Source organism: Zootermopsis nevadensis, unplaced genomic scaffold (genome assembly GCF_977971745.1).
Source record: "Zootermopsis nevadensis isolate Lab colony 2312 unplaced genomic scaffold, Znev_1.0 Znev_ptg000012l, whole genome shotgun sequence".
NCBI classification, from domain to species: domain Eukaryota; kingdom Metazoa; phylum Arthropoda; class Insecta; order Blattodea; family Termopsidae; genus Zootermopsis; species Zootermopsis nevadensis.
Genome location: NW_028259144.1, coordinates 5,608,517 through 5,636,412, shown reverse-complemented (window position 1 = coordinate 5,636,412; position 27,896 = coordinate 5,608,517). Strand labels below are relative to the sequence as shown.

Here is a 27,896-nt window from a genome sequence, read left to right as displayed (position 1 = left end):
CCAAGAAGTCACTGTTCCTCTAATTACACAATTTTGATAAGTTTAAAATTATCTTATTCTAGCTGGTTGCTTAGTAGATTGTTCTTTCACACAGCCCAAAAACTGACTTACTTCTTTAAATAATCTACAGCCATTTGAAAATCTTGACCAATTTTTCTGTAAATTGTAGGGGTATGGTGACTTCTTGGCCATCCTGTAATTTTTTTTTGAGATGAATCTACTAGTATATTTAGGAGACTGATGTGACTTTCATGATTTAAATTCACATACAATTTGACACTCATTTAGTATTATTCACTTTCAGCAAATTTAAAGAAAAGGAGATAAACAATGATGCTCAATAAGGAAACACAGCAATGAAATCAACAAAACTGTATATACCACATCTTCATACTAAACTCAAACATACCTTATAAAGAACACCGAAGTGAAGAAATTTACGTGGACCAAGAGAGTTTGTCATGGAATTGAACACCAGTTCTTCATACAAACCTTCACACTGCACACACCGTTGAAGCCATTCTAAGCGATCTGAGTTTTCCTTTTCCCGCACACCTTCATTTACCTTAAAAATCATTGGATTGAAGTGTGTGTGTGTACATATATATATATCATATGGAACAGAAGATAACAACCCTGCTAATTACACAAAACTCTGGAATGATAAAAACTATCTCATGTTATAAATGTCATATTTAGCCAATGCGAATTGTAAACACGGTGTTGAACCTTCAGGTTTCATGTAAGGAGGGGAATTTCTCGACTAGCCAAGTGACTATCAGCTTTTCAGGACTCTGCCTCATAGAGTTCATTTCATACCCTTTTTTCAGAAGAGTAAAGAAGTTCCTTATGTCTTTACATAAGGCTGCATGCCACAGCAACATCAGTACATCACTTTGTTCAAACACAAGCAACAAATTACAATTACTAATCTACACTTGTTAAGAGTTCAACATGTTTCAACCACTGTAGGGTTATTTTCAGGGGAATTTCTTTATTTGCTCTTTAGCATAAGTCGCTCCAGGTAAAGTCTGAAAGCTTGACTTGTTTTTCACTACTTAATGTACAACCTGGAATGATCTTAATAAGGTATTATTTTTCTAGATTTCAGGTTAAAATGTATTATTTAATTATGATTTATATACATATGTACCTGTGAACACTTAATATTTCTCAGTTACCTGCGTGCAAAATTCTTCAGCTTTAGCAAGGGCTTCTTGTAAGTTTTGCCTGTCAGGATGATCATCTGGTGTGTAGTCCAGAATCTACAACACACAACCAAAGCATGACCACCGCAAAGTACTGTTTCTTTCCACAATGGAACAACTTTGTTCAAAATGTTAATACACTTTCCTCCACCAGTCACTTTATCATGTTAATTTTGACAACAAAATGAACTGCAGACTGATGACCAGTGGAAGAGAGATTAGTGTGCTTTAGCAGAGTGGAAGGAGTTGGACCAAAAGCATGGGTCAATATATAATCTCTACTTACAGTTCACAATTTTCTGGGCTTTCAGACCCACTGGTCCTGCTATAGGTAGTATAGCTTGGTTTTCTTATTACTTATATTAACTCCTCCTTACCCACAAAGTGCTTACTTTTTTAATAAGCAGTGGATACTTGGTTATACGCTGCATAGGCTTGATGAGATAGCTACTGAGGGGCATGCCATTAGTGCGGGGATCACTCTGGCACTTCTTCACTATCCTACGGAAATCTGCCGACTCTTCTGTTAATTGCTGAAGAAACTTAGCTGCACTGAGCTGCCGACTGCAGAAACGGATATATGCTGTCATGCATGGCAACTGCACAAATCAAGAGAACAAGATCATTAAAATAATCTGATTTTATGAAGACTTCTATGTCAGAATCGCAAAAATTCGAATTTACAGACTTGATGCAGACCACAAGACTTGAACAATAATTTTAAATTTCATAAATCCCAGGAAAATTAAATTACTGTACAAAAAGTGCTTGAAACTTGGAACAAAGTTGCAGTTATATTTTGTGTCTTACTGGCCACATATACAAGAGAAGAGGGCTCTGCTTGGTATATAGATAGACAGATAAATCATCCATATATATAATATTAAAGTTTAAATAGTCTGAAGAGGCTTATTACACGAGGGAATTTCATTACAGAAAAGAAAGAATATTTAAATCTGATGATTATAGAGCAAAAGGAATGTTCTTTATTTTAAAACTTGCAGTTAAATTGTGAAGTATTTTTAATAAGTATATTATCTTCAGACTCACCACCGTGAAAACCCCAAATCCTACCTGTATATTATTGCTTTGCAGACCAATTCAGGACTTACACATTTATATTGATTCACATAACACATTTCACTTACATTTTCACATAAAATATCACCTATCATGCGAATGACACGACCTTCACTCATATCCCTCCTCACTTGAAGAGCCCTGAAACCACACAATGTAAATCATCAGACAGTTGTCCTTTGTGATGAAATGTTCATATTAACTAATTATAGCTTACTAAATCAATGTTTTGGTACAAATTCAAACTTCTCTCCCTGGCCGGGGATTGAATATGATGTCCCTGTTTAGTTTTATAGTATCAGTGAGCTATAACAAGGAACAAGTTGTCATCTCTGTAAAAATATCCTTAGTCAACTACATGGACGACGCAACAAATGAAGAAAATCTGAGTTTATTCCCTGGTTGAGGTAAGAAAATCTTTCACTGAAATGAAAGAAATGCACTGCACAGGATGGTAGCCTTCAAGGAAAGAAAATTTTATCATAGTCTTACAGGCAACAACTAATTACCAACACGACCTACAAGCAAAGCATGTGGCCATGATATGAGTCATTCAGAAAAAGCTATTGAAAAACTGTCTCACAATGTTGAAATGTGATCAAATTTAGCTGTCATTTATATTAGTATAGTAATAGAACACAACAAAGATAACATTATTTTCAGAACTTTAAACCCAAGATACATGAAAATCAAGAGATTTTTCAATTCTGACTAGGATCTGGTATGGAGACCTGCATATACTGCAAGCACATATGTTTCAACTGGCATGCTTATAAAAACATATTATAAGTGCTCAATTTCTAACCTGAGGAACATGTAATTACAGTCAATAATCTCCCTCCAGTTGACAAATATCTTCTGTACTTCCTGAGGACTAAGAATCTGGCATTCCACTAGTGGCTTCTCAAAAACCTGTCACAAAACAGTAAGCAGCTCAGTATAAACAAAACTAACGTGCAACATACAGCAACAAAGAACTAATAAAATAAATTTGCATATTCTATATAGGTAAAGTGCCATTACTTAGATGTCATGCTCTGGCTACTCTACGGTGAAGGAACAATCCCTTGAACCCAGTGGATAGGACACTGGGAGGGCCAGTGAATCTGGACAAAATGTCAAAGAGAAAAATTATTGCCACTGCCAGGAAACAACCGCCTAGCCATTCACTATTCTTACTGAACTGTCCCAGCTCATTCCGTAAAAGTAGATTAAAATAATCAGGTAATTCATATTATGAAACAGACATGATTTGTCTCAAGTAGGTTTATATAAATTTATATTTGTTGAAAAACAATCACACTTAAATACTGATATGTCTACACCTTTAAGGTTATTTAATGACAATCATCTGCTGAGTGAAAATGACCATGCAAAGACACATGGTCTACTTACATCATGGACAGCTATCATGTCATCAATGTACGCTTGTTCAGTGGTTATCAGTTCCAAAATAGCTTCCTGATGTTTCCTCTCCATTCCACTTAACTGCACAGTTGCTGTTTGAAAAAGAAATACTTTTTTTAACCTTAAGAAATGAAAATAGGAGTAAACATTTTTTTAAAAAACAATGTCTATCCATAAAACTGATGTGATTTAATTCTAATGCACAGGTGCAAATACCAAACATGGCTACAAAGCCAAATGATGTTGAAAAGTAGATTTTCATTTGAATACATTATCTTGTGTTTAATAATTAAAGCCAATAAGTTGAATTTCTTTTTTGATAGGAATATAATGAATTAATATTTCCTTCTATTACATTTTACAGTGACAATTTTTGAGACTTTTTTTATTTATGAAGTATTAAACACAAGGGAAATCTTTATTAAAAGCTAATTGCATGCAGAAAATACTTTGCGCTAGGAAATCTGAATGCAACCTGCCACTGCAAACAGGCAAGTCAGCAAGCTTGCTGTGGTCAAGCACACAAACTTGTTGGCTGAACATTCAGATTCCTTCAACCAGAGCACTTGTAAATCAAGAAAACCTGTGCCAATCTCATCCAACTTCCCAATATGTAAGTGATGTAATCCAACTTAATCCTTTAAAGCTGAAGCTCATCCAAATAATATTTAAGAATTCAGTCTGTCACTACTAGGCCAGATTCATTCCACCATGTGGAACAAATGTAATCACTAGTAGAAGCACGAAGTGTGTGTGAATTTAAAGTTTAATGCAAGATTTGAACACAGTTCTTCTATAAGTCATAATAAGTGCTTTACGTTGTGTGGTAACCCAGAAATAGCTGACTTGCATTTTGCATATATCTATAAAACATAAACCTGAGATCCAAGATGAATGTAAATTGATTTTCATTTTTATAAATCGTACCTCGCAGGAAATATTTAGGAAATTGGTAGGAACATTGTTTCCCTAAATTATTTTAAGTAACATTAATTATTATCTTTAATAATTTTCATTGCAAGAAATACAGAATAACCTTGACCTCACACAGCAAGTTCCTATCTGTTTCCAACTTCATCAATCTTGATATACTGGCAAGTATTTGCTAAACAAATGGACAATGAGTAATAACCAACATCATCAAAGAAAGAAAGTTTTTAGTACACAGCCCACAATAAAAGAAATACATATAATTTTGGTAATATATTACTAGTAGTCACTGGTCCTATGACAACGCTTCTTCAAATGCCTCTAAGCATTAAAAGCCACTGTAAGTCACAAAAAGGAAACAAAGTCACAATTCCAATTTTTATCTGCCAGTGATGTTACCATTCCTTTATACTATTTCCTCGTGGATCTCATCACTGCATATATTTCTTTGGATTCTGATTTGAGAGCCAGGCTTACAATTTTTACATTATTAACTCCAATGCAACGTTCCTCCGAGACACTGGTAACCACTACAAAACCAAACATCATAATCCAGAAGACCACAACTGACAATTATGGATATCTGTTGAAACAATGCACTTTCTTCAAAATAAAAATTACCTGAACTACAAATGCCAGGAGAGAATACATTTTAATAAAACATATATTCTCTTCTGACATGAATATGAGACTTCTTATTAATGGGGGGATAAAGAATTGCTTCAATCTGTACACTACTAGAAGCCAGGGAGTCTTGTGAAATGCTTTACTGCTTTACGTCCCTGCTTTATCCATATGTTCTTACTTTGTTCAGAGCATTGCCTTCCTCTACCATTCAAAATCACCAAACTCATCTCCTAATGTCACTCCTCTACTATTATAAATATAATGATATGTCATTTGGCCAATGAACTCTTCACAAACCAAGTGCAACAATACAAAGTAAATATTATGCATTATTTACACTTTTATCAAATATGATTAAAAATTTAGTGAGGTGCCAATCATAACAGTTAACAAGCTCTCAAAACTTAGAGATTTATATTAAATTATACAACATATAAATGCAATATAATTAAATACACAATGATTTGAAGACTTTGTCCAGTGTCCCAGATATACACACAATAACCTGTTACAGCATCACAGTTTACCTTATTCACATAATTTCATTTAACTGCAGTTATTCTCAAAACAATAACAAAAAAGAATTTATTCCTTATTCTTATGCAGAGATACTCAATACCAAATTATATATTATTCTAATAGGAACTTCCCAAAACTCAGCATAAAAATCATTAGAATTCATTGAAACTTAAACAATAATGTAACTATTGTTATATACATGGAATTTCAGAACTTTCTGATAAATGTGTAATCTTTTACACTACAAGTATATATATTTCATTCATGCCTAAGTGCCCGCAGATAATGACAATGGCTCAAAAACATAAATACTAGGCTAATGCTACATTCCATAAACATTAAATAAAGATTCTAATAAAAATCAGATAAAGTCATTTTTATGACTCATTTCATATAAAGGATTAATAAACAAGAGATACAATTCAGGACTTAGAAAACAGAGAGCAAATAAATCATAATCAGCTCAATAACTTCTGTTGCATTCATCAAATAAGATGACGAGCACTGATGTAAATACAGCCAAATACTTATGGGTGCCTGACAGATACAATGTCCAGGAGCATAATTCACATTCCTTGTGTTATTACAATGCCATCATATATAGCCTTCTATAAACACACAAATCCCAGATAAATAAAACTTATAAATCAACATTAAAGATAGTAAATAATCAAGAAAATTAATATGGTTTCATTGTAAGTATATATGAAACTGTATGGTGTAAACAGGGGTCAGTTCATTAGCCAGACAAAAATTTTACTCATCAAATATTTCACCCACAACAGAAACCATTATAATTTATTTTGGCAAACAACTGATTATAACTAACCTGTATGATAAAGTGAGTTACAACTATCAGCAAGTCTTAGGATTTCACTTGCATCAATGCAAAATAAAATAAAACAAAATGATAGATCACTCACATATTGATGAACAAAAACAGGGAGGTAGGTAGCTGTGCCATTACATAAAACACTTCTGACACCTGTGGTAACATAAACATATATTTGAGGACTTAAATTATGAGTAGTTCAGAGAGAAGTATGTAATACAATATGCCCCATCCAAACTCCTTCAGTGGGGAGCAAGCACAGAACATAAAAACAATTGAAAATGGCTGTCTTCTGGGATGTAGCACCCTGTAGTCTGGTAGAAGTTTAGTGACATTTCAGAGATCCTTGCTGCCTCCATCATCATAGCCCTGATGATGGAGGCAACAAGGATATCTGAAATGTTGGTAAATGTCTACCAGACTACAGGGTGCTACAACCCAGAAGACAGCCATTTTCATAACTGCCAAAATAAGAACCTCAAATCTTAGTCTGTAAAACAAGTTTTCAGATATACAGATTATCAGTTAACAATAATCAATGCAACTAGAGATTCTCCAATATTATGCCTGCTTCTTACTTAAAATCTTTGTTGCACTGGCAAATTATGGTACCATATTTAGATACCATCAAGTATTTTATTACATTATCTTCAGAACTTCTTTTGTACAGCTTATGTGGAGAAAATTCACACATGTTGACTATGGTTTATATTTGATCATAGCATGTATATTCTGTTTCAGTCTCAAAGTGAAAGTATTTCAAGCAAAAAGTTCATTACAGAAATCACTTCAGAAACCTGACAGAGGTTTAAAGGCATTTAGGGGGAGGAAAAAAGTCTTCGCTAATTGAATTTCCAAACCAGATTTACCACATGCTCCCCCCACCCATTTCTACTGAAAATGGCAAAAATCCATCACATGACAATTTACTACTTCCATATTGTGTTTTTCTAACACCAAAGCTGCATTGACATCAAATTCTATTACAGACACATGGGTGTGTACAACATGTTCCAATTCCCATTTCTGATTGAGTTATAAATATTTTAGGATTTATAGATATTCTTCTTCTAGCATTACTTCAATTTTATATACATTGATAGTCAAACAAACATATCATCTAAAAACATTGGAGGATAAAAGGCAACTTGCACAAATTTTGTTGTGCAAAGAGATTCATAATTATACAAATTGTGAAACAAGTTTAATATAACACTAAAGCTGTAATGCATACACATCTGACTTGTTAAGAGAGCAGTTCTACCCTTGAAATCTATTAGTTTCCTTCTGTTCGCTTCATTTCAGTTCAGAGTCAGTACTGGGTTATTAGGTTTAAAACAAGACCTTCATTAATTAAAGAACAAAAAATTTACATAAGTCCATTAACACTTATAATATTTATCATATAAAATATGAAGTATTAGGTTTGAATGCAAGTTTCACATATAATGCAACTGTTACACAATTTCAAGTAACTTATGCCTTATCTACAACTGATAGACTCAGCTATTACAGAGAGCTTGCATATTTCCAAACTGTTAAAATATATCTGCACAAACAGGAATAAAAGAAACCCATTTCATGTCGTTTCAAAACATTAACACCAAACAAGAAGTAATACAATCAGCAATTCAGTGTTCATGCACAAGCAACTGTCGATGACTGTAACCACAGTCAATTTATTCTGAACCATTTCATGGTGTTCTCATAATACAGGGTCCCTGCTTCTAAACATTTTACATTTCACTTTATTTTAAACATTTTGAGAGTAAACCGGAAGTCCCAATTTTGATTACAGACTCGAGTTACTTTTGTTATTATTCTCTGTATCACTAAAAAGGTTAGTGCAGCATTTATATTATGTTATACTCAAAGTGTTTCCACTCTGTAAATAACACAACTCCTAACAAAATTATGGAGACTATGGGGATTAACCTAAACTACATCAGTTTATTTCCTGCAATATACTATTAAATTCAAATTTCTACAGTACACAGAACATGCAAATGCCTATAGAACATGAAGCGTCCTATGACAAGGTTTCAACAACTGGATTAATTATGGACTGCTCTATATAATCTACTTTAAACAACATAACATAGAACTCTTAACAGTAAACACAAGGAGAGATAAGGAAATTTACCTTCCCTTATAATATAATAAGGTAATAGTTATTCCTTCATTATGAATTTGGAGAATTCTTTTAAATTTGTTTTATAATAGAAGCATAATATTTATACTATCCTTGTATACATACACAAACCGTACATTATCTTTCATAACAATTACAGAGACAAAACACACTTGGATATATATACGTTCTTACATGTTGTTAAAACAGAACTTATAACACTGGTCACAATTTCTTATTAACATTATATCTATAAAGAATTAATATACTAACCTGAGTATCAAATATCACCTAAAAGGTAAACTCATCAATACATTATAAACGTGAAAAATGAAATACGAAAGAAAATAATACACTCCAAGCAAGCAATGGTACGGTAACTTCACGAGTGTCTCTACAGTGCTAGGAATCAATGGCCTAGGCACACATTACAATGGATAACAATCATACATGTGTAATTAAAAACAATTACAAAACAAGCAAAATTAGTATAACAAAAACAGTTCTTTGTGTGCACATCAAATTTTCCAAGCAATGTATTTATAATCAACAAGAACTATTAATATGTGAAGCTTTCCAAAACATTATTAAAATTCAGTGCCAACATGTTATCAGAAAATACATTACCACATTATTATCTGTATGTAGGAAGCAGATGCCAGCTGAGTTTCCACATAAGCAGAAAGGAAAAAAAAAAGTCACAAACTGCTCACACATTGTTGGCTAAAGGCAGGGACCCACTACCACATGCAATAAAAAAATGGCAGCACCATTTATATTATCAGATACTGTGCTACTACAATATTCATGCCAAACACTGGATGCACTGTATTGTATTAATAAAACATTGTACATGGGAACTTAAAGATGACCCTCTCCCCCACCCAAAAATAAATAAATAAAAAATCAACAGGAACAATAAGGAAGGATGGGGGAATGAGTGGGTGTTTTTTAGTTAGTGCACTGCTGATGAGACAACACAGCTACAAGCATGGAGGGGGAATACAGTCATATTTGACCAAACAATCATTCTGAGTAGCAATGTAATAGCAACAATTCCTTATACTATTTCTTTCAAGTTCCATTATACTAGCTTTCCTTCACTCAATCAGTTCAAACTAGTGCCAGTAATTTATATACATATATTAGATTCAAAGTATAACTTTACTAATAAATATTTCTATATTAATCTTTCTTCTTATCAGCAAATAACTGAGTGGCAATTGTTGCAATCGATCGGTGGGTGGCCATAAGTGGGTCCACAGCCAGTAGGCAAGGTGTGCTCGCACATTCCTACAATTGAAAGAAAAAAATATGAAGAGGCTGTGTAATGTATTAGTTTACCTAAGTGATATAACTGAGAAGAAAAAGTACCAATTCAGAATTTCAAATATTCAACATTTATTATTTCTGTACTACCTAAATGTATCATGACCTAGAATTTTAAGAGAATTATATACAATCCATGAATTAAAAAATGCAAAAATAAAATGATAACTATAATCTCACAAACAGTTGACTATGAAATACATTTCCATGTTCTTCATAATTGCCTGTTCATTTACACACTCTTTAAAACCGTTTCTCAGATAACTATAGAAAGCTATCACACAGTCCAATTTACTACAGACAATATTGACTATGCACACTAACAAAAAAGAGATTTGTGGTGGTCTCATTATAATATTCCTTAATTCTAAGAACACACGATGGTATATTTTCATTAAAAGTTTAAAACTATGAACAAAATATTTGCAGCTGTGTTGAAAATATTTGGCTCGATGGTATTTACTGCCTATGAAGGGGCTTATTATTAGTCTTCACCATGTAACATCACAACACTTGTGTTTTTGCACTAATAGGTGTAAAAACACTGAACACTGGCATTTGTGAAACATTTTAACTGTATGTAAATATATAATGACTCTTGTTTCATATTTTGGATGGAATGAGTAGAACAAATCAGCAAAAACAATTACTTTATTTTTTCTGAATGCTGTATCAAATAAGTTTTAAATACACAAGACTAGCAGTTAAATTACTATGCAGGTTATCTGACTTTAACACACACAATGAGCAGTTTCTTGAGCATACATCCTCATGAAATGACCTACTGTAACCACAGCAAATGAAAGGTATTAGCAAACCTTTTACTCCTTCCACATTAAATAATTTACGTAATATTTATTCATGAGTCTGGAATATATTTTTCACTGCAGTTCAATGCAAATTTATCACCTCACCACAAGATAGTTTTGAGTTACTCTTCATAATTTAATGACACTTAAATTGCTGAATATATCTGATCAATACATAAAAAGTGGTCACATCAATCCTGATGATGAAGTCAAAGACTGACTCCAAAACATTAGATACTAATTTCATCCTCACACAAATTTTCATCCAAGTGCAGATAAAAAATACTTTTAAAGTTTAATTTTAAATAAATAATTACATAGGCATGTGAGCATATAAACAAATGTATATATAATACATCTTTTCAAAACTCAATTATGTAGTGTCATGACAGTAAACAACAAGAAGTTGATGGAAAAATTATATATACACATAAACTATATACACATATACACACATATAATCATCACAATAAATCAACAATTTCCATGCAGTTTATGTTAAGAAAAAGTACGCAAAGAAGAGGTATTTCTCATAATTCTCTTTGGTCAATAGGAATATATATTCTTTCTCTGTTTATGAGAATATTTCCATTATTTCAGTATAGTTTATTGGTGCTTTTAGCAACTTCTGTCTTTTGGTCATTAAAGAAATGTAAATACTGAATGTTAAAGGTAAGACAGCTCTTAATTTAAATTTGAAGAACACTATTCATAGTGCACCAAAAACACTAAAACCAGATTCTATAAAACTAGAGTACCATACTTCTATCATGATCAGTACAAGTAAGTTATCAAACACCATTTATCAACAGCATAACCTGGTATTACCATATGCGAATAACTAATAAAAGAATTAAAATTAACAAACTAGACAAATAATGAATGAAAAATGGAAAAGTAAGAATGCCTTTACACAACCTAAAAAATTAAATTCTAATAAGCCAGATACGGCTGAAAGATGTCACATGTTTCAGTATGATATTGCATTCATGAAGTAATTTTCATGCCATATCATATAATACATATTCTATCAATACTTAAAACAACAAATATTTTAACAAAATCCATTAATATTGTTTTTTAAAATTGTAAATATTTGTTTTAATTCAAGTGATGCTGTTGTCAGACCATCACTTTTTTTTAATTTGTGATGATACAGTAGTCATCTCATAAAAAAATCTTTTAACAAGTCTTTCCAAACATCAGTCAAGTGGTTAGTGCTCCTGTTTCATATTCTGAAGGTCCTGAGTTCAAATCTCAACTTGGATAGCATCTATTGTGACTGAGATTTTTCATGGTTTTTGTCAGTCCCTCCAGGCAAATGTCAGGACAGTACCTTAAATTAGGTCACAACTGCTTCCTTCCGTATAATTTCTAATTTATTATTCATCCTACCTTGAGCCACAGACAGCATCATTAAACAAACCAGAAATAAACAAATAACATGATTTCAAACTTAAACTAAGTTCGGCATGTCTGCTATAGTGAAATTTATTATAAATATATGGAGGTTTAAATATAAATTACCCTTTCAGGACAGATATATTATTATATCAGACAAATGTACTCACATAAGGGTGCAACGTAATTGCTGGGGAACAGGCCAGACACACCTTTCAGTTCACCTCGCCACCAAGATGCTTCCTCGCGGGCCAACAGTATGATCACATCATCTTTCTCAAAGCTAAGTTCATCTTCATTCAAAGCTAAGTATGGGTAGAGAGCCACAACTTTCTCTGTAAGAACAATAAATACAGAACAATATACTTAATATAAAGCACGAGGGGCAGTTTCCTCTTTTTGTAGCTACTGCATTGTCCCTAAAAGAACAAAAAAAGTTTTATGCACTGCGCCAGATTTGAAAACTCACTGTTAAAATATTTCTTAGTAGAAGCCAGTTGCTGATGGCATTATAGAAAGTTGACACGCTAGACATCACCCTCTCCACCCCCCACCCCCCCAAAAAACAACAAAGAAACAAACAATCAATCAATCAATCTCAATAATTTAATAGGAATGGAAAGGAAATTTAAGAGACAAAAGTTTTCTTATATTTTCAAGCCTCTTCAAACACAGGAATGCAAGTTCTGGTCATTAGGTGCTGAACCATCAGAGTGCACTGGTAATTACATGTACCACCTGCTTAATAATCAATAACTCTGCATTTTCCCCATAGAATACATTTATGGGTTTTGTATGATTCTCGTAATAAACAGTGATTATTTCTTTATGCAGCATTAACCAAATGATTTTTGTAATAAAGGAGTATTATGTTTCCATAGAGATATGAACTGAATGTTTAAATATTATTTAGATGAGCTTTAGCTTTAAAGGTTTAATGGAATGCATAGCTTATATACATATGATTATTGACTGGGCCAAACTTTTCTCTGGTAATCATCTTCAGGGGTGTTTCTAACTTCTCCAGAACATTACTCACCAATAATTGTCTCTGTGGGAACAGGTTTCTGCTGTTGTTGCACCGTTTGTTCTTCTTGGTGTTTGTGTGAGACTGGTGTGCTCCGGTTACTGCCGCCTGCTCCCAACAGTTTTACGTAAGATGCAGGAAACCAACCCACTTGACGTTTCTTGCCTTTCGCCTGTAACTCACCCTCCCACCATCCCGTACTCGTTTTCTTACGAATCATGATAAGCTGACCACGCTCCAAGTCCAGCTGTTCAGCACTAGTAGCCTGGTAAGGTGCGATTGCAGTTGCTATCTCTGGCTTCTTGCCTTTGCCCTGCAAATTATGATATTGCAAATAACTTTCAACAATGTAACATGTGAGAGAAACTGATCAGCACATACTCTACTGTAGAAAAATCAATTAAAACTGAGGACTAATTTCTAAGACTGATAGTAGTCAGCTAAGGTTATAGTATGTCTAAAAGAATGTTATTTGGGAAGAATCAATATCAAATTAAGGACAAACAGGTGGTACTTTCAACAAAAGACAAACAAGAGTAGATACAGAAATTCAGTTTCTCTAGTCAAGTGCATATATTGTAAAAACAGTGACTGATCTGAGAGGCTACGTACTGAGACCCATCTTCCCAACTGACATGCTTAGATGACAGTGTCAGGTGCTGACAACAAAGTGTTTTAACGTTTTTGTACCTTCTGACAATCTCAACATACCAACATTTTCACCCCAAAATATACTGTGCAATGTGAGAAATATGAGAAACTGCAGAATTTAAAAAAATTGGAAGCAATAATGATCACAAATTCAATTCAATTCATACAAATATACATAATTAAAGATCATATTTTGCACTCTACATTCAAGTCAAAATCCTATTATTTTCAAAGTTACGTACACAAAGACTGAACAAAGAAAGCTATGCAAAGTACATGAAGGTAGGTGCTGCATGTAGTACTGAAGTGTTAGCTTCAAGATTATCTACTAAACAGTCTATTCTACTCCATAACATCAATATCATAACATTGAAATCAGATGTCAGTATGAATAGAAATTTATCACTACACCAAGACTTTCTCTGTTTGTCTAATTGCAATAGCAACATTACTTGTGTTGTGCAGTGTCAGTACAGAGTACAGATCAGCATTGTCTGTGCATAAATGCAAGTAAAAAGTGTGAAGTCTGCTTTGAAGTTTAGTTACATTTACAGTAAAGCGTGAGATTGAAAATCTGGGTATTTCTAAGTTTATAATTACAATAAATAAAACATTACATTACCATTTCATTGATAAGCAAAAAAAATCTAAGGCATATAAAATATTCTGTTAAGGGCATTTCAATAATCCTACCATGTTTTGTAAAAAAGTCATGAAACAGAAAAGTCACACCCAATTTATGGTAGACAATAAGGGGAATGAGAAGAAATAATACCAATTTCCCTTCTGCAGTCAGAACATAAACGCTTGTACTAATATACATCAAAGAGATTTGGAGTGTTACAATTCTGAGAGTATTTTGTCTAACTTCAGTATATTTTAATGTAATGTACAGAAGTCGGATACAAGAAATGTTTGATCTTTATAGGAAGATGCAACTCTAGTATGAGTGGAAAAGTCCACATCACTTGCTTACATATCCAATGTCTTTCATGCATGCCAAAGCAGTTTAAAAACTGATTAATATCTATGATAAAATATCTACAAAGAAGCCCACTATAGTGAAAAAAACAGTATTATTCTGATCCATCATGGGCCCAAAATTTGGTTCTTTCAGAAGGACATATTATGTCTTTGCAGTATGGAGCAAATTTTAGTGGGACCCCAGAGAATCATGTGACAAGCAATATTAAAAAACTGCATGACCAAACACTTAACGCAAAACATAATAAGCATTCTTTTCAAGCAGAAGGAACATGCAGGAACACACTGCCTGATAAGTTCTTTACACATGTGTGTACCTTGGGTGAGTGAAAGATCCCAGGAATTTTCTGCTAGTAAACCATCCCATGAATTGACGCAGCGAGACACCAAGATGAGACGAGAGGAAGGGTAGAGAAGAATGGAAAGAAGGCAAGAGACAAGAACCCAACATTAGTACATCACACACACACACACACACACACACACAGGCAAATGATGTTAAGATGCAACCAACACCTCCCACACCTGCATATCAGAGGGTTTATTTTAGAGAGTGTAGTAGGCCCTACCACCTCAATACATGATTCTACTCTTATAAGTCAAATAATTGTGATTCCCCCCATTTTCACATCACACTGATTCATGATATAAAACAGGCATCATGAGATGACCAGCTGCTTACCACTACTATTACTACCATGGCTGCTCTTTGTATATCTTCTACTCTTCTAGAAGTCTTACTGAATAATGCTTTATAAGAAACAATTATTATTACAATGAAAAACTGTTTTCATAAGCTCAAAGATGAACACAGGCAGACTTTATTGCACCTCCTCTGTTATTTTAAAGTTGACAGTAAATTTAAATGTAATTTTTAATTCTATTTAAAAGTTAACAAACAGACATACATACTCTACAGTAATTCTAACAAACTTTACTTCAATGTCCACTGATGTTAATTATACTCAAATATTTCTGATAGGTCCTTAGTATTTTTAATATGATTTGTAGCATACATAATGTTTTCACTGAACATAATCACTATAGAAATGGAGGGCCTACTATATCACAAAACAATGACAATGTTGTCACATTTAGAACTTGCAAGTCAACAGGAAGAAATTCAAATGCATGCATCATAAAATACGTTTGGAAGGATGTAATCATCAAAAGTAATATAAATTAGAAAATATTTCTTCTAATAATACCTTAGAATCACTATCCTCCTCTATATCTTCAGGCTAAAGGAATGTAAAGTTCAACATATCAGAAATCACAACATAATAAACAATACACAAATAGAAAACACAAAATATACTTTAAAAACTGTCTAAAACTAATACCAAACTTAAAAAAAAGACACCAATGCATAACTAATATGCAGACACACTATCAGATCAAAGTGTAGAAATTAATTTACATTCAACAGTCTCAAAATCCACAAGTAGGCAGAAGCAACTGTGCATTAGCTCAATCTCAAAAGACAAACATATTCTTTTAATATTCATATTCAACAGAAATTAAATACTAAAACTGAATAAAAACTAATTTCTAATTTACAAAACAAAAAAATGTAACATGTTTATGAAAGCACGAATAACTGTTATTAATCTATTCATTTGAATCCCATAAACATTAAATGATATTCTGTGTAACTGTAGAGCTACTTACCTGGATGCTTCCAGTCATTGCTGCAAGTTCAGGAGTGCTGGGGGATTTGTCTCCAGACTGGGCAGAAGCAAAGAAAGATATGCATAAGGTATACTTCACCAAACACAACACAATTCATGTTATCCACAGAACTAATTAAGCTGTAATATTTTGTTCTTAATATATGCAGAAGACTGTTTTCAACTCATCTTTACTAATCTTGTTAAGTGTAAAAAAGCTTGATTAAAAGTTGGTACATACATGATGATCAAGAGGGGTTGAAGCAGTAGTTATAAATTTGTTGGTATGTGCACAAAGGCACATGAACATTTTCTGGCATCTTAGCTTATTTAATAATTGTTTTCTCCACTGTGGTACTCAGTAACAAGGGCTTATGTCAAACATAATTCCTATTGATGCAAGCTCTTCTTACTAAGTGCCAAATATGTAGCACTGAATGGGAAGATGACTGAATGATAACACAAGAATGTGGAAGTAAACAGAAGATATTAAAAGGTATGGCCCAGCATTCTTCCGGAGGAAGATGAGAGAAATCGTGGAACCATCAGCCAGGATAGCCAGAATCTCGGCAAAGATTTGAACTTTATCACATGAAGAGCCATGCAAAAACAATATTCAGTTCCAAGATACAAGTAGCCCTCGATTTATGCCGGGGATGCGTTCCTGGACGAACTGGCGTAAACGGAATCGGCGTAAATTGAAACTCTTTTATAATGTAAATCAATGGGAAGTCAATGACATGCGTTCCCAGCACCCAAACATTGACGAGTAATATAATGACATTACATTTAAAGCTCTGAAATAACGTAAATAAAATAAAGGGAATTTAAAAAATATATTGTATATACTTACAATCGGCAATTCGTTGCTGCCCGCGATTGACTGCGATTCTTTCATGTGATTGATGTGTACAGTCATCTCTGCTGTTACGCGATAGTTGCATTCATGTAAGATGCCGACCTATAGAAAATCGCGTAGTAAAAATAACCCCGGTACCTCCGCAGAGATTAAATTAGTCCTTTGAAAGTTTAAAGCGCCACGAATGAAAATGCATAAGAGCAAACTTGCATATGCAAAAGTTTGCATTTCACAAACAACTTTTACCGATTCATCGATCTCATTGGAGGAAATTCGCGTTAACGAAACATACGCAACTGCAGAGATGATTGTATTTATAATTTTTATTAAAAATCAGCAATGTAAGAATTACAATTTAGTATAAGAATAATTGAATAAAGTTATAAATAACAGTAAAATATATTTGTTTCACTTTTTGACTTGCTGGTTTCAAAATTGGCGTTATTCTGAATCAGCACAAACTGAACCGGCGTAAATCGAGGGCTACCTGTAATGTGATCTCCCACAGAAAAGTGATAGTGGAACCATGGTTCCGGAGAATTTGACGTAAATACGTCTATACGGAAAGGAAGTTTATATATTGGCTTTATTCTAAATATTTACTTTATACATGCTTTACAATTGAATAAAGTTTGATTAAGACATTGCTTAATCAACTTGAATTAGTTACGCTTAAAATGGGTCTGTGGTAGCTGAATGTAGTGTAAAGTAATGTAATGTAATATAAGGTAAGGTAAGGTAAGGTAAGGTAAGGTAAGGTAAGGTAAGGTAAGGTAAGGTAAGGTAATGTAATGTAATGTAATGTAACGTAAGGTAATATAATGTTTTATAGGTAACAACAATACCGAGTAAACAGATGACGTTTCCTAGGTAACAAAATGCTTGAATGCTTAACTTGAATTAGTTACACTTAAGATGGGTCTGTGGTAGATGAATGTAATGTAAAGTAATGTATTTTAATGTAATGTAACGTTTCCTAGGTAACAATAATACTGAGTAAAAAGATGACGTTTCCTAGGTAACAATAATGACGAGTAAACAGATGACGTTTCCTAGGTAACAACAATGCTGAGTAAACTGATGAGGTTTCCTAGGTAACATAACAATGAAGTTATACTTTTTCGTTTCCCTTTTTCGTAACACTTTTTTGCCGAATGACCCTTCCTTATAGACGTATTTACGTCAAAAACTATGGCTGGTGAGACCTTACCTGAGCCACCTGCTGGACAGGAGCTGCTGCAAAAATGGGGGCTGCTGTTGCTACTTCAACTGGCTGCTCAGAAATGGGTGCAATGTTACTAGCCGGTACTGCTACTGCAGGCTAAGAAACACACCCAAAAGCACCACATACTTGCACACACACACACATATATATCTTATGTTAGTGCAACATTTACAGCAGTTACACCACCAACAACTGTACAAAACTTTATTCTGTAAAACAATGCATGTTCTTCCCTATGTTAATGGCATTAGTGACAGACTAAAAGGGAAGTAGAACCAAATATATGGTTCTGATTTAGGAAAGCCCGATCATAATAAATGGCTATGGAGTCCACATATGCAACAACAAAAAGCTGTAGCATGTTACACACAAATATTGACTTCAGGAATGTCATTATAATTAATGTAAAAGTTTTAATTTACTTCTTACAGAACTGCAGGATGCACCATTTAAAATGCAACCAGAACTACAACACACAAACTCCTTAATGCACAAAATGTCAAAACCAATGACAACAGAAGTCTTGCAGCCATATCCCAACGTCTCAGCTCATGCACTGCTAGAAATCGGCTATTTTGAAGTTCAATAAGCATTTGTCCCAGGCAAAAACTTCCTGCGTCCTAAAACTCTGGTACCAACTGCCTTATCGTGTACTTCCTTGTCAGGATATGCATTGCTAAATGTGTCATGAGTAGCAGGAAATGATTTCAGTGCAAAGCATTGTTTGAGAACGAACACAAGTTCCGAGTGCGAACATACCATGCTTTCACCTGCACATCTTCTGCGTATTTGGTATGTGAAACAACACAGCCTATCAATCAGGGTGACCTTGACTTGAGTGTCACAGGGAAGGTCAGAAGAGTATATTATGTGGGGGTGAACCTGCTTCTGACTGTTGATGGGCTATGTTTTAAATGGTATATCTGTATTATTCTACCTTTCGATTTGTATGGGTGTGAAAACTTGGTTTCTCACATAAAGAAACACAGATTTGATGTTTATTGAAAACAGGCTGTTGAGGAGAATATCTGGGCCAAAGAGGAAGTGACAGGAGGTTGTAGAAATTTACATAATGCGTAGCTTCATAATTCGTACTCTTCTTCAGATAATGTTAGGGCAACCAAATCAAGGAGGATCAGATGGACAGGGCGTGCAGAATACATAAAAAATACGTAAAATGCACCAACATTTTGGTTGAAAAAACCAGAAAGGAAGAGACCAATCGGGAGACGTAGGCACAAAAAAGAGAATAATTTCAAAATGGATCTTAGAGAAATAGGATATGAGAGTGTGGATTAGATTCATGTGGCTCAGAGTATGTACCAGTGGCAGACAGTTATATGGTAACTGTCCTTTGGGTTCCACTAAAGTCACGGAATTTCTTAACCAGCTATGTGACTATTACCTTCTCAAGAAGGCCTCTGTTCCATGTAGTCAGTGTGAACTAATCTAGAAATTTGTATGTAATGGCCATGACTTCTTAAACATGGGCATTATGACAGATAATCCTGTACTCACCTCAGTCTGAGCCTTTTGGACATAATTGGATGGGAAGATGCCCAGCCTGTCTCCTATAGTACCAGTCCACCAATCTCCTTCCCTCTTCACCACAATGACTACCTCCCCTTGTTGAAAGCTGAGGTCACCAGCTTCCATAGATTGATATGGGTACAGTGCTACATAGTACTCTGCACAGAAGCATCACACAAATTTGTACATTACACACGTGATCATAGGAGGCCAGGTGGAAGCAAGATTCTTTCACTCATAAACTATATAAACTTAGATTTGAAATGAATGAATATAATGTACACCAGACAGGCTAGTAATTGCGTGACACATTGGAAATACAATAATAAAAGTTTTGAGAGGAAAATATCACGTAAACCTAAGATGGGTCATGGGCATATCAGAAAATCACCATAGAAATATTCAACAATGATTAATGCATTATCATTTTCTTTATAAGTCTCACCATGTTCATCAGAAGAGGCCTGAACATCTGCATCCAATTCAATGGCACTGACATAGGACTTGGGGAACCAGCCTTCCATACCAGCCAGCTCTCCATACCACCATGATTCCTGCTGCTCTTTCACTGTAATTATGCTGCCTTTGCTGAATGAAAGATGGCCGCTCTTCTTCGCTCTCCACATATACAAGGCCTGAGCCTGCATGTTCTCAACCAGTGTACCCTTCATCAAAACATTAAGACTGTCTAAAGGTTTTTGACAAAGCTGTATAATTAAACTTATGCTTATTCTCCTCTGTCTATTAACTTAACAATTTTATAAATAATAAAGAAGCTGGCTCTGAGTCCATCATCAGCTGAAACCATATAACCTAGGCCACTGGAAAAAGGTAATCTCAATCCCTGGACCAGAACTGAGATTAACTCTTTCCAATGGCTATGTTCTATGGTTTCACCTACTGATGGATACAAAGCCAGCTTCCATAATGATGTGTGCTTTCAAACTTATTAAACTAAGAGACAAAGGAAAATGTTCGAGAATATTATCATATCAAATATCCAGTTACTTTTCAGTAAACATATAACAAGAATATGAGTCAACATTTAGATACTTGAGACTGAAATTATCAATAAAACATAAATGAAATTCAAGATGACAAAAGGAAAGTAAATAATCTAACTAGTGCTTACCTGTCCCTGCACAGGACTTGGAAGCTCATTTATTTCAGGACCCTGTTCACCTGCAATCTCAGCTACAGAGCCATTGTCACTTGTATTCTCTGGAACCTCAGCTATACCTCTGGAAAGAGAAAGAACATTCTTATGCAGTCACCTCAAACATAATCACCAGTTGCTATCATGGTGATAATGAACATAAAATTATAATCAGAAAACTTGAATGGAAGAGACAACTTGGGAGACTCAGTCAAAGATGTGAGAGTAGTATTAACATTGATGTGCACTGGATTCACCTGGCTAAAGATAAGGTAGTAAACCTACAAGTTCCATAAAAGGCAAGGAATTTCTTGACCATATTAAAAAGAATCTTGCAGATGTTGTGAGGATGAGGGAGGGACAGCAGGTAGGCTTTGTTACTAGTGGTGTTGAACCTTCACTATCTACTGCCTGAGAGTCACTGTGTCTTCTATTGCAACATCAGGTGGTAATGCTACAGATGCAACAATGTGGCTCCTTCAAATGTTACAGTGAGCACAAAAGGACTGTCAACAGATTTCACACACGATTCTAGAAATTAGACTAAAATTCATACTGCGCTACATCTGTTCAGACATACTCAAGCTGACGTTTGGGTTGCAGTGAATCTGTCATGATGTCTGGAGGGAATGCTAAAGACGTGTCAACCTGGCCTCCTTCAGATGTTACAATGACAGCAGAAGGACTGTCAATTGGTTCCACATAAGATTCAGGAAACCACCCAGTGTGACCTCTGAGCTCTCCAGCTAGCCAACCTGGTTCTGAATTCTGGTTGACTGGTACCTGTAGGGAAGTGAAAGAGACAAACATTAAATCAGCACTGTTGCATCTACCTCATTACAATAAAATTTAACACACTGCTTGGAGGATAATATTAAAATGGAAATGAAAGAAACAGGGTGGAATGGTGTTGACCATATTCACGTGGCTCAGGTTACTGACCAGTTGTTGAAGACGGCATGAAAAGAAAAACAGAACCTCTTTCTACAGCATGAACTATGAATACAACTTACCATGATGACATCACCTGGCTGGAATGACAGCTCATCAGAATTTCGTGCCACAAACTCATAAATAGCTCGATACTTCAGTAAGTTATTGCTTGCAGCTGTAAGAGAAAGAAGTGTTTTCTGAAACATTATAATAATAATAATAATAATGACAGGTTCTTTCCATTATGAATATCATAAAACATTGTTTGAACAAATAAACAATGTACAAAATGTTGTTTAAATAAAGTGTGATAAACAAAAGGCAACTATATGTAGAATAAACTAGGAATTCACTTAACCCTTTGAAGCTAAAGCTTGCCTAAATAATATTTAACAATTCAGTCCACACCACACAGAAAATACAACAATTCAACTTTACTACAAATATTAAATGGCAGTGGCCTCTATCAGATGACTTTAGATGAATGGACCATTCAACATCGACTTATATAACAGAGTCTTCTAAAGCAAGACGAGAGACAGGAAAACTTGACAGCTCCTTTTGCATTCTCGCCTTTTCAGGATATATACTGACCTACTTCAATGTGGCTTACTGAAAAGGAAGAGACCCCACAGAACACGTACCCCTTTCATGATATTACTCTGGGTTTTGGCACCGTGTAGACTAGTTTGCAGATGCCAATGTATCATCACCACAGTGAAAATCTCAAATCTCACAGGTACCATTTTCTTCTACTTGAAGACAGAAGCAATATATATACATATAGACAATGGAAAACAGCCAAAGAAAATTCCAACATACAGACCAAACTTCTAACCTGGAGCAATTGTAGCATCTGTGGAGTTGGTCCAGTTATCTGCAGTTGTTGTGTCCCATGCCTCAGGTGCAGTATCCCAGGCTGTGTCATCCCAAGATGATGTAAAATCCAGTGGAGCTTTCATTCTTCCACTCACTCCTTTCATTTCAAGCACCTTAAAAATTTACAGTTGACCCTAGTCATTAACAATTTTGGTGAAATGTTTATTTTTCCTACTTTTCATTTCTAACATAAAAGTGTAATGTAGCTTAACATATTCAATGATAAAATTACATAAGTCAATTTATCAGAGGCTTTAACATGCCAAAATCAACTTAAACAAATTAACACACCCCTGCTCATAACTTTAATAAGATAAAGAAATCATATATAAAATAACACTGCATACCATGTAGATGAGACAAGTGATGATTGAACACTTTGGAGTGGTCTCTAAATTCATCATCAGGGATGATGTATTACAACTCCATTCTCAAAAAGCTGATTACTTGAGTAGACTTCATTGCATTCAGCTGCCTCTGAAAGCTTCAAATCTTACATTACTTACCTTATTTCTTCGTTCTTCATAGACTGAATATAACTGTTCACATTCTTGAATAAGTAATGATAACTGCTGTTTTAAATCTCCCAATTGGCTGTTATTATTTTTTATATCATCAAGTTTCACTTCAATCTGAAGAAGAAACACATAAAATGATGTTAAACAATAATACAATTTCTATAAAGACTTCCACTTCCTTTTATGACCACTAAAGCAATTTGAATAACACATAATAAAAATCTGAACTTTTCACAAGTTTTATATTTATTCAGCTGTCATAGCTCAGTCAGTATAGTGACTAGCTATGGACTGGACGACCGGGGTTAGATCCCCGACAGGAGTAGAGGATTTTTCTTCTAGCCTTTGCGTTCAGACCAGATCTGGAGCAGACCCAACCTCCTATTCAATGGGTACCAGGGTTCTTTCCCAGGGGCAAAACGCGGCTAGGGCTTGATGCTGACCACTCACCCCCATCTAGTGCCAAGGTCAAGATTGAGTAGGAGCTATACCTCCCCCTTCCCCCAAGCACTTACATGGTGTATAGTGATACAGTTTTACTTTTACTTTACTTCGTATTTATTCAGTGAGAGTTTACAAATTAAAACAAGAAATATTGTCTTCAGACTGAGAAATATATAAACACAAGAAACTACCCAAACTAAAGAGATTTTCATTAAATTAATATTGGTGGCCCTTATTATAATTTATCAAACAAAGTAGTTTTACAGATTAATAGAGAATTCTGACTATGGATTTCTGTGACTCTAGTTTGCACTTCATTTCATTACTAACGTACAAGAAAACTTACCTCTTTCTGTAAGTCCTGCAACCTATCTCGCAGTTGTTTAAGAGTAATTTGTTTATTGGTAAATGCTAATTTGACTTGTTCTTGATTCGCTGTATCAGCAGCTATATTCATCTTATTTCGAGCTTCAAGTCGTGACTTTTCTTGGCTCAAAGCTACCAAACGTTGATTTTGTTCCTTTAATCGAGCCTTCAAGGCATTCATCTCTGAAAGTTGAGTATCACGTGTTGTTCGCATCCCATCAATGGTCGTCTTTACGCCCGACACTCCCACTCGTGTGTCACTAATCTTCTGTGATAACTCTTTTACTTTTTCATTCTAGAAAGAATTAAAACAGAAATCAAGTATTCTGCAATGATTTAGACACATACAGACCTATGTGCAGTAAACGAAGAAACAAGATTACTCAAAATGGCAATGGAACTGAAACAAAATAGGAAAAAAATGCAATGAATGACTGCCAAGTGAGGATAGATATAAAAATAAGAGATGGCACAAAAAGAACTACTAAAATAATTAACTTTATTCACTCACCAGCTGTGATAGTTCTATACTGAGATTCTGGTTCTTAGCCTTCAATCGAAGCACTTTTTCCTGTTCCCTTTGTCGCTGTTGCTGCAATTCTTGACATCGTTGTTTCTCCCATTCTAACTGCCTTTGTCGTTCCATTTCTCTAGGGGAGAAAAAACAACAAAACAAACATGCTTTTTAATTATGAATTTTATCACATCAAAACAAATTTTTTACAACCATAATATAGAAGGTGAAGAAAACTGTCACATGGTAACATGTGCAGCAAAATTAAAGTTCTGCATGCACAAGAAGAAAAAGAAGTGACAAAATTACAAATGAATAAATACAAAGGGAAAAAGCTTGTGAGTGTACCTACTGCATTCCCTGCCAACAAACAACATTAACATGTATTTATAAAGGATAGTCAGATTTCACGTTACAAATAACTAATTACTTAATTACAATCCAAATAAAAAAAAACAAATATATCAAGTAAAAAATACTCAATGGGCACTAATAATATTAAGAATGTTTATTAATAATGTGAAAATTTAATCTTGAAGGCTTGGAAAGACAACATAGGAAATTTCAACAAAACCAAAGCATACCTTCTCGCTGCTTCCCTCTGTTCCTGAGCTCTTCGTCTCTGCTCCTCTCTCTCTTGTTCAACTTCTCGTTGCCGCTGCAGCTGTTTCTCAAATTCTAGTTGTCGGCGACGTTCTTGTTCTTGTCTGGAATTATAATTATATAGGCTTCATAAATACAGCACTTTTCAAAAATAAAACCGTTGTAGTATTTGAGATTTTCACGGCAGTGAGTCTGAAGATGACTGTCTTCTGGGCTGTTGCGCTGTGCAGTCTGGTAGGAGTTTACTGACATTTCAAAAGCCCCTGCTGCCTCCAGCATCAGGGCAATCACATCATCCTGATAATGCAGGCAGACTACATGGTGCTACAACTCTAAAGACAGCCATCTTAAAAATTGTTGCAGTATAAATTTCAGTTGCAATACTAGTTAACACAACATTTCTACTTACCTAATTCGCTCCCTCTTTTCCTGTTCCTCCTTTTCTTTTCTCTCCCTCTCTTCTTGTTCTTTACGTTGGATCTCCAATAGTGCTTTACGCCTCCTCTCCAACTCTGCTTGGCCTTTCTCAAAATTCTCTTTACGCTTGTCTTCAAATGTAACTATAACCACATAAATAAAATATCACTTAAAAATAGGAAACAATGTGTAATATTCATGGGAATTACTTTTAGATTTTAACAATTTTGGGGGAGGGGATATAATTAGATTTATTCATACTTTTATCCCCACAATCACTAATTAGGTATTAGTACTTGGATTAGCCTGGCTCATACATTCTGCTGAAAGCTGTCCATTATATTTTTCACTAATAATATTTCTCTATGCATGACCACCACTAGTTAAGGCACAGATCATTTTAACATTCAAGTTCTTGTATTACAATGTACTTAACTTTCTACAAGAAATTCTGTTACTTTCTTCATTTATTATCCTACATGGCATAGAGTTCCCTAATATTTTCAATCCAACAGTAACAACATTATGTGCCTAATCTATATTCAAAATAAATAGCTATGATCAACAGATTAGTTTCTCATGAAAACCAAATCAACATAAGAAATACTAGCCTGTTGGCAAGCTGGCAGCTGCATCTTTCCCTTCAGTCTGTTCAGAAGGAATTCCTGCAACACTTCCAGTCAGACTGCCCTGTCGCTGTCGGCGAAATGTTGGGGGTATAAGGTCAGCTGGTAGGGTTGGTGGTATCTTCTCACCAGCTTTAGCCATTTCACACAAATGCAATGCCAAGACAAATTCTTCACATGACAGCCGTCCATCTGAATCCATGTCTGCTAATGCCCTGTAAATAGAACATTTAATATACTAGCACTAAACAGGCATTAAAAATAGCTGTTAAACAAGAATGGTGCAATTCAGGTTTCTGAAAAATCAGAAGTGCATGATTTAAAAATGCTGTTCTAACTGGTTAAATCAGCATTTCCACTTTCACATATATAAGGGGGGAAATAGGTAACGCCCAAACACACAAAGAACATCTCAATAGAAGAAATAAGCAAAGAATTCAAATTAAATAATATACTAATTTTAACTTAACCTCAAAAAATATTAATAACCAATAAAGATATCTTCAGAGGACCATGCTGGTAAAGAATCCTTTATGTGAATACTAGAATACTATTTATTGTACTCACCAAATCTGTGCTAGAACTGGTTGTGGAAGCTGTGTCTGTACCATGATGTTACGAGCTTGTGGCCCTGAAAGGTATCCAGATCGTGCCCGATCTGTTGTGTTGAACAACTGAGTGTATTTTAACTTTGACTGGTGTGGAACAGCCCATTCTTGAAGTGGAGAACCCAAAGACAAACTAAAAGAAAAAAATGTTACAAAGCAGCCTGGAAAATGTTTACATTAAGGTGCACCCAGACTACTTGGAATCATACACCATCTAATGTGCCTCAGTAAGTGTTGACGTTTCATAAACCCAAGCCCAACCAGATGATCAACTTGAAACATGGGCTGAGAGGTTCATTACAGTGTTGGCAGAGCCGTCTGTACACGCTGACAACATGCACCCTGAATCTATGCAGCACAAGTCAAAGTACAAGTCAGAGTCAAGTTGTGCAAGCACCTTTACAGTTCCCCCTTTTCAAAAGTCACTCCAAATTCTTAATAACTGTCAATAGTAAAAGTGCCAAATCTGTATTACTGTATATTCATATTATCTCATTTCACATGATATATAATATGATAATAAAATATGCTTGTTACTTGTTTCCAGTCATAACAAAACAAAGGGCTGTCAAAATTTGGTAAATGTCATTAAAGTGATGTACCTACAAATGTA

At 34.6% G+C, this 27,896-nt stretch overlaps 1 protein-coding gene across 15 annotated transcripts in view; it reads right to left on the bottom strand.

Moving 5' to 3' along the window:
* Dap160 (dynamin associated protein 160) overlaps window positions 1-27,896 on the bottom strand; it is a 41,160-nt gene that overhangs the window by 7,402 nt on the left and 5,862 nt on the right. For 6 of the 15 annotated variants that reach the window (XR_015534908.1, XM_087347755.1, XM_087347753.1 and 3 more), the window contains exons 7-31: window positions 27,243-27,416; window positions 26,661-26,890; window positions 26,042-26,192; window positions 25,614-25,736; window positions 25,027-25,165; window positions 24,496-24,810; window positions 23,694-23,819; window positions 23,147-23,300; window positions 22,389-22,483; window positions 21,956-22,158; window positions 21,352-21,460; window positions 20,665-20,884; window positions 20,208-20,377; window positions 18,675-18,785; window positions 16,607-16,663; window positions 16,144-16,176; window positions 15,253-15,285; window positions 13,313-13,613; window positions 12,444-12,608; window positions 3,684-3,787; window positions 3,094-3,200; window positions 2,357-2,429; window positions 1,601-1,807; window positions 1,182-1,265; window positions 410-565 (exon numbers count right to left, since the gene is read on the bottom strand). Coding sequence is in view for 14 of the 15 variants with exons in the window: in XM_087347755.1 (XP_087203881.1) it covers window positions 410-565; window positions 1,182-1,265; window positions 1,601-1,807; window positions 2,357-2,429; window positions 3,094-3,200; window positions 3,684-3,787; window positions 12,444-12,608; window positions 13,313-13,613; window positions 15,253-15,285; window positions 16,144-16,176; window positions 16,607-16,663; window positions 18,675-18,785; window positions 20,208-20,377; window positions 20,665-20,884; window positions 21,352-21,460; window positions 21,956-22,158; window positions 22,389-22,483; window positions 23,147-23,300; window positions 23,694-23,819; window positions 24,496-24,810; window positions 25,027-25,165; window positions 25,614-25,736; window positions 26,042-26,192; window positions 26,661-26,890; window positions 27,243-27,416 (3,640 nt within the window). In the remaining variant the exon portion in view is untranslated. The remainder of the gene's footprint in view (window positions 1-409; window positions 566-1,181; window positions 1,266-1,600; window positions 1,808-2,356; window positions 2,430-3,093; window positions 3,201-3,683; window positions 3,788-12,443; window positions 12,609-13,312; window positions 13,614-15,252; window positions 15,286-16,143; window positions 16,177-16,606; window positions 16,664-18,674; window positions 18,786-20,207; window positions 20,378-20,664; window positions 20,885-21,351; window positions 21,461-21,955; window positions 22,159-22,388; window positions 22,484-23,146; window positions 23,301-23,693; window positions 23,820-24,495; window positions 24,811-25,026; window positions 25,166-25,613; window positions 25,737-26,041; window positions 26,193-26,660; window positions 26,891-27,242; window positions 27,417-27,896) is intronic. The other 9 variants (XM_087347756.1, XM_087347758.1, XM_087347759.1 and 6 more) reach the window with 9 other exon arrangements.